The following is an 8,132-nucleotide window of genomic DNA, read 5'->3' on the forward strand; positions in this document are numbered from 1 at the left end:
TGTCTTAAAAAATTGCTAAATAATCGCCTTAAATGAGTCTATAAAAATGAGCACCTCGAGCGGCGACTAGAGCTCAATCGGCAATCTCGCGGACCCAATGGCCAAAAACCCACAAGACTGAAAACTGAAGACAGAAGTGGCTCAAAAGTGTTTTCAAAGCCCAAAGTGAATTTTCATTGCCAGCGGAAGTCGTAAATCAATTTTTTCCCCCCTCAAAAGACAGAAAAATGGGGAAAATGCTCTCAGCCGAAATATTAGGTTTAGGCCTAGAAATCGGAGGACGGCGAGGGCGAGGGCGAGGGCGAGGGAAAGGAGGCGCCCATTCTGGAAGAGCATCCGCAGCGAGAAATCTTGTTGTTTGCTGCTACTCCGACCAATTTCGGCTAAGACGACAGCCATAATGATAGGGGCCACTTTTGCCGCCGCCGCCGCCACGCACGCTATATGGCCAAGATCCCATGGCCGGCGGGGTGAGGGGGTGGGGCAGGGGCAGGGGTAGGGGCAGGGCCGACGAAACGGAAAGGGGCAACTTGTCAGACACTGTGCTTGTGTTCCATCTACGTTTCCGTTTCAATGTTTTCGAGACGCCATCATGACATTGTCAGAGGCAGCAAGATACCAAGACGACATCTCACGCAGCCTTAGAATGCCCAAAGTGCTGCATGGATGTGGCTATCGGTTTTTGAAAGGGTGTACCTGCTGGTACAGTGTTCCATTTCCGCACAAAAAGCGAGTTTTACTAATTTCTGTATATCCAGAATATATTAATACCCTACCAGCTACACCGAATATCGCCTTATGGCTTAAGGTCGAGGAAGGTGCTCGAAATACCCGTAAGTGGGCATGTGGAGAGAGGAGCTGGGAGCCAACGCCCTCGTCTGGCACAGAGCGGACAAAAGAGTCCCAATCTCATTCCTGTGCCAATGGGATTATCTATGAGCTGTGAAATCCTTTTAGGCGGAAACTATGGAACCCACACACAGGCACAGCGCACAACGACAAAGCCAGCACAATGCAACAAGTGTTGCGGCAGATTGAGCAACAAAAGGCTCATAATTATGGAAGCCACACAATGCGACACATTCGAGAGCGAGGATGAGGATAGTCGGTCCTTCGTTATGGTCTATGGTTGGTCTATAGTTGGTAGTAGGTCTGCTGGCCAGGCTAATGAGTGGCCGCAAACAAACCATAAATGCCGATTTCGTGCGGTCCAGCCTCGGCGGCAACTTCTTTTAATTCCACTTGACACTTGGCCAAGATCTAGGATCTAGGATCGCCGATCGCCCCATTCCCATCCACTCGCAGTGGAATTTATGTCCGACAATATTTGGGAAATTAAATCATTGCCGCGGACAGTTTTATAGTGCGGGCGTGACGGGACGGGAGAAGGGGATTGGGATGGGAAAGGGGAAGGGGATAGGGGCTGGCTATCTAACAGTGACCTCAGCCCCCGCTGAACCCACGAGCGGGAAAATTGGAAAAATGTCAATTATGCGCAATTTTGCTTAAGCAATTGGCATTTGTTGCTGCTTTGTTGCGTTGTTTGTTGTGATTGCACGCATACTTGGGCAAATAAATTGACAAATAGGATTTGCGTTTCTCCCCGATTTTTATTTTTTTTTGCATTTTTTTGTTTTTTGTATTCTGCTGGCTAGCTTGCTGTTTTGAATTAATAAATTGCCGCCAATTTGCCGCTAGCCTTGCCAGCGTGGAAAAGTCGACGGAAATCGAAAAGCAAAAATCTGGAAAATATCTGAAAACATTCAACTGCGTTGCTGCGTTGATATTCCTCCAGCCAGGGATACCACCTGAAATCGGAGTTATCATTTGATTGTGCTGCCAGTAATTAGCCTAATTGCTGCCGATTGCATACTGATTGATTACGCTCTGATCTTTGCTGTTGAGCTGGATCAATTCCCCATCCGATGGATCTGGACTCGAGCTCGTTTCGCTAGCAACTCGAACTACGGAAGCCTCCTGACTCATGGGAAATATTGGGTTGACCTTAGAACCTGTCGTTTGTTAGTTTGCAATGGCGTTACAATATAAAAACCTATTTGCATTTTTCGTTCGATCGTTCGCTCGATTGATACATTGATATTTAGGAAAATTGCTACCAGGAAATATAGATACGAGTTTTCTGCCCCCTGACCCTCTTCAGGCCTCCACTCGACTGCTACAGATTAAAGACCAATCGCATCCACTTGACCAGTCACTCCACTCCCAGCCATCCGTGTAACCCATTGATGAGTGACCTCGACCGGACCAAATCAGATCAAACCCCAATCCCCAATCCCCAAAGCCCAAACACCAAACCGGGCCAAAAACCTTTATCGCAAGCGGGCAATCGCAACGGAAGTTGCGTTCAATTTATGGGTGAAATTATCCAGTGGCCGGGAGATTCGGCCATAGACCACAGACCATCGGCCATCGGCTCGTGAAGATTTGCTGAGCTGTGGAAATAAATGGAGATGGGAGATAGCCGGCCGCGATCGTCATTGGTTGGCATCAGTGGCCCGGCTTGGACAATCGAATTAGAAGAGCAGGACTCATGAATGGGCCAGGCCAGACCCCGAAGTAAAGTGAAGTGAAGATCCAAGACGGGGGCATGAGATCAGCATGTTCCACAACCACTGAACCCATTTTCTCACCTGTTAAGGTTGTAAAGACTCGAAAACAACAATTTATCGCTGTCGAGATCGTCGCCTGCCGCTCCTCGAGAGGTGAAGCCTCTTCGATTGACTTCAACCCATGGGGAACTCCATCGCCATAGCCATCGCCATCTCCATCTCCATCTCATCTCCTCATCGGACTTCGATTGCATTTGGGTTTGGGCAGCGTCATACGATTTAATTGCTTCGATTGTGTCAGCAGTTTTAGCTGGTTGCTTGGTTGGTTGCTTGGTTGGTTGGTTGGTTGTGGCCAAGAGCGGACACATGTATCCATGTACACGTCTTCATTTGGCTGCGGAAGGGGGCGTTTTGTGCCAGCCAGCCAGCCAGCCAGCAAGCCAGCCTGCCTGCTCATGGGCGCTCAATAATTTGATGATCATAATCAATGCCCCTTGACTGACATTCGCTGCCGATGCCGATGCCGATGCCGCTTCCCGCCCAGCTTTGCTTTCTTTTCGGCACTTCCAAACTGAACTGAAGCAACAAAGGGCGCACAAACTTGTTGAAAGCCGTTTGATCCTTTTGACGAGGCCAGAAGGGGCGCTGCCCCATTGATCCTCCAGCGCAGATGATTTGCCCAAAAGTCAAGTGTTTGTGCAGGCGCTTGAAAGGGGCCGCCAGTTGTCCAGGATCAGGATAACAAGGCTGCGGAGCAGAGCGTGGGAGTGCCTGTCCAAAGATGCCCTGTCCAATCCAATCCAATCCAATCCAATCCAATTCGATCATCAATTTCTGGCGATGAGTAAGGAAGTCTGTGTTGTCTCCATTTTGGCGACGTTCTGTTTCTGTTTCTGTTTTTAGTTCTGTGATTTCTATTTCGAAGCTGCTTCTCCAACTTTAATGCCCGAATCGCATGCGTAGGTTTTCTATGACGATTAAAACCCTCATATGTCAACTCGGCCCATTCATCATCATCTGCCAGCCGGGTACGCAGACAGAGGTAGCAAACAGTCGCCAGACACTTGGCTGATGAGCTCAAATCTCATCAAGAAGTGTCTGGCTGGCGGTTCGCAAGCATATATCTCTGTCTTTCTTGATTTTGGGGAACCTACAGCACCTACTTCAGCCTAGCTCTCTGCCTGGCGTGATGACTTAATTCCCGACCCATCTAGCACTAAAAGAAACTTCGGATGGGTTTCATTTGCGCTCCGCACTAGCGACCTCTGTGTGGGAACCCCGTTTCTCTCAGTGCTGCCGCGCACCTTTAACCCAACCGGATCAGGTGCCTCTGCTTTTGGCTGCGATGGAGTCGAATCCGGAGCCGAAGCCGGAGCCAGTCGACCACTTGAGCGTCAGCGCAGTGACACACGCAAGTGCTTGGCCTGTCGCTGGAGCGCGATCATCCTCCCCGGAGAGGCCAGCGTAGCCGAGGAGCCGAGGAACCGAGGAACCCGGGAACCCTCGTCATGATGCAGCGCTTTTTGGGGGAATGAAGTTGCCAGCAGTCGGTGAAGCTGTGCCTGCTTAGGCGCTGCCGTTGACTGCGAGTATTTGCTGTAATCATTGTGGTAGCGCCTGTGCAGCGGATGATAAATCTATCTTTTATTAGCATTTCAAACACTCCGATGCGTTGCACGTGTTGCGCTGCCCTGAGTGAGTTGTTTTGTTTTGTTTTGGCCAGCCTAATCCCAATTAAAACCTCATTTTTCATCGATCCGATGGGGATTCAAGGGAAATCGTTAATGAGCGCATATACTCGTAGTATTAGTCCCAGTCCGCTCCAGTCCGGAATTAAGAAGATCAAGACCCAGGGCACGAGAGCACGAGTCCCCGGTTCGGGGGGCAGGCGGATTGCGTTTCCTGGGTGTCGTATATAAATCGCGTGCTGCACTGGAGGTCTTCAAAACGCTTACGAGTTGCTGCCCCGGGGCTCGGGGCACCGTCACAGCCCAGGTCCAAGTCAAGCCAAGCCTCATCACCAGCATCCGATGCGGACTCTGATGCGGACTGGGACTGTCCCTGCCCCCCATTCATTTGGCCTGGGTGTTGACCAGTCTCAGACTGCGCCCGGGGTCATCTGGCAGCTCCTGTCCTCCCTCCAGAGAGAAAAAGCGAGACAGAGAGATAGCGAGAGAGAGGGAGAAGGTAGATCGACCTGGGCTAATGATTGCCAGGGCAGCCAGCTTTTCGTACATTTCAGCTGGCCAAGTTGCGAGGTGGCGGTACGAGTATTTGGCCAAAACAAGATTGATTTCCTGAAATCGAAACCTTGAGACGAGCTGCAAAGCCAGAGACACGCAAGGGGCCCAGATCGCAGTGATAATGATGTCGAGAGCCAGTTTTTCTCGCTCTTTTTACCAACTCCGATTGGGGTTGTAGCCATATCATGGTCCGAGTTCCGAGGTCCGAGGTTCGCGTCCCCTTCAGCGAAATGCAAAAACAAATTGTTTGTGGGTCAGCCTGGCGCGGGGCAGGGCCTAACAAGAGCAGGAGGATGCGGATGCGGATAGGGATGGGGATGGGGATGAGGTGGTGATGAGGATGAAGATGAGCGGGCCATGGGGCGTTCCGTTGTTTCAAGGAATTCAAGGGAAACAGAAACAGAAAAAGGATGGGGATGAGGATGAGGAGCCTGCCCGGAGGCGGGGAACGACCTCGTCTGGGGCTGCTTCGCTGTCTCTGGACTCCAGCTCCATCTTATTCTTCAGTAGACAACACACGGAAGCCTAATGCTGGCCATGTGATTTGTGATTTGCGATTTGTGCTTTTGGGCCTCGATCTGTTTCCCTGGAAAACGCGCCATTTCTGGCCTAAGTTCTGGCAATGACAAAGAGCTGGCCGCTGACTGGAGCGGCAGGAGCCACATGCGGCATGCAACAGCAGCAGCAACAGCAGCAGCAACAGCAACAGCAGCATGCTAATTTATGAAGTAGCAACTTGCAGCGACATGGATGCAGTAATTATAGCTTGGCAACTTGTTGCCAGCCTGGCCCAACTGCATGAATGGAAGAAAGCCATTCCAGTTTGCTGTTTTCCCTGCTAAACAGAAGCTGTTCTACTGCAGCAGCAGCAGTGTCGGCGTCAGGTGAACGCGGACTTGGACGTGGGGTCGGGGGATGGGGATGTTGTTGTGGATGTTGTACGTGAACGCGCCCACTCGGTTACCCGCACCAAACAGCTAAGACAAAAGTAGGGATACAGCTATGCAGTGCCGAAGTTCTTCTACCCTTGCCAAATCAAACAAAAACCACACCCTGCCAGATTGAAAAATCAGAAGAAAAACCCTAAATGATAACAAGCATATTTAAGTAAATAGGTTGTATTTTATTACCTTGCAAGATCTATAATATTTCGCAAGCTGCTCATAGAAAGCATATACCCCTGTTTCAGGGTATCAAAATAACTGGCTCAAAAAAGCTAAGAAAAAGGTCCTACCCCGTGGCGTTTTGGCTTTTGATGGGTTGGCTCTGCTGACTGCTCGGCAGCGGCAATGGCAACAGCAACATGCGGCATGCGGCATGCAGCAACAGCAACAGCAACGGCAACATGGGGCAGCAGCAACATAGTTTACACACCTACCGAGGCCGCAGTCGAAGTAGAAGTTGGGGGCTGGGCTCCGTCTGCCGAACCCTCTGGCCAGCAACATGCACTTAACTGGTAGCCACAATGCACTTTATAATACCCGGGAACATGGCTCTCATCTCTGGCGCGGAGTGGGTATCTGCCCCTCCTCGCAGCTTGATAGATGCGGCTGACTCGGACTCCCGGAGCGATCTACCAGGGGGCGTTGCTGCTGTGCTGCAGTGCAACATTGGAGGACAGCCTCGCAGTAGAAGTAGCAAAGTAGCAAAGTAGCAGAGTAGCAGAGCAGCAGAAGCCGCACCGTTAGCTGGTTTGGCTTGTGAGTTTGGGCCTCATTTGCATCGGGCCATAAACTCGGTGGCCCAGTTCTCGACGCGCAAACCCGAATCCGCATCTGAATCTGCATCCGATTGCGAATGCGAACCCAATTGAGACGAACTTTGAGCCGGCGCTAGGCAAAGGCCTTGGATTAGTTTAATCCGTTCCGTTGCGACCCGCCTAATCCTTCCTTCCTGCAGGGCACCTCATTAGCCACACCACCACCCACCCAGGTAATGGGAAGGGTAAGGGTAAGGTCAAGGGTTTCGGACTTCAGTTTGAGGACTCGGAAGGTGTTTTCGCTATGTACCAAAATATAATTAGCGAGCCGGGCAAATCTCTTTTTAATGCCGGCCAGTCAGCGGGGGTGTTCCGATTGAAATTGGAGCGTAGCCGAAGGAAGTGTGAAAAGTCGATGCTGGATTTCCGAAAACTGAGTCCAGGACGCTGAAGCTGAGGCAGAGGCAGAGGCAGAGGCAGACGAGGCCGGGAATTAAAAGCGCAGCCGCCTCTCATCATCATCAGCTTCATCCTTAGCAACGTCCGCAAAACACTCACGCACACAGGGAATTAAGTTGAGTTCTGGGTTCTGAATTCTGGATTCTGCATTCTGAGTTCTGAGTTCTGAGTTCTAAGTTCCCAGTTTCAAGACATGAAAGATGCCGACCGGTGCCGAGGATTCTGGATGTGGCGCCGGCCAGGGAGTATAAATCATATCACTCACACACTCACACAGGGGGGAAGGGGTACGCGACCGCAGCGTTTGTTAATTAATTGTGCTGCTCCGGAATAGACACCTTTTCAGGCTTCGAATTTTCCTTTTCAGCCCCGAAAGTCACAGCAAACTTTGCATTTTTCGAAGGAGGGACCAAATTCAACAACATATTCGATATATTTTAGAGACCCTACGATTCATAGGCTATAGGTTTGTGTCTGCCAATGGAAACAGGCGAAGGAGCGGAGTGCAGAACTGGACTGACTGTGGGACGCCAGCAGTGCTACCTCCACGAGGAGATCTTCCTATCGCAACACCCCTTGCAAAGTGTTACCGCCAAGAGGCTCCAGCTGCCCTGGTGGTGCGCCCTCCTGGAAAGCCTCTTCCTGCTCCTGCTGGTGAAGCTGCTCCAGATGTAGCTTGGCCAACACCTCGTCGTAATTGCCGAGATTGCTGATGCGAGTGGACAGGTGGAGGCGACAAATGTCACACATGCTGCTCGTAAATCACATCGGAAACGGTTTTTCCCCGTTGCTCTTGTTGCACATGATAATTTGGGCAGGTTGGCCAGGGTGGAGGTCTGGCCTATGTGCTCCTAATTAAATTGTTCAAAATGTTTTCCAGCGCGCTTTCGGGTCTGGCGCTGGAAAATCGCTGACAAATGCTGCCATCAAAACACAGAAAAAGTTTTCATTTTGTTTTGTCAATGTCCAGGCCACATAGCACCCAGAGGTGGACGGGCACAGTGGGCTGTGTTCTGCGAAAATTGGATCAAATGAATATATGGCATTAATGAACATTTAACAACAAATATGAATACATATTTTATAACATGTGACTGATAATGTAAATCAAGCTTAAGCCAAATAATATTCTAGATGAGTTAATACACATTTTAATCAGTA

At 50.4% G+C, this 8,132-nt stretch overlaps 1 protein-coding gene across 1 annotated transcript; it reads left to right on the plus strand.

Moving 5' to 3' along the window:
- The first annotated feature begins 7,338 nt into the window (after window positions 1-7,338).
- On the plus strand, window positions 7,339-8,132 carry LOC6532124. The gene has a single exon (XM_002092864.3). It carries the CDS (start codon window positions 7,452-7,454, stop codon window positions 7,644-7,646), a length of 195 nt encoding a protein of 64 aa, XP_002092900.1. The 5' UTR covers window positions 7,339-7,451; the 3' UTR covers window positions 7,647-8,132.

The sequence above is a fragment of the Drosophila yakuba genome, chromosome 2R (assembly GCF_016746365.2).
Source record: "Drosophila yakuba strain Tai18E2 chromosome 2R, Prin_Dyak_Tai18E2_2.1, whole genome shotgun sequence".
NCBI classification, from domain to species: Eukaryota; Metazoa; Arthropoda; class Insecta; order Diptera; family Drosophilidae; genus Drosophila; species Drosophila yakuba.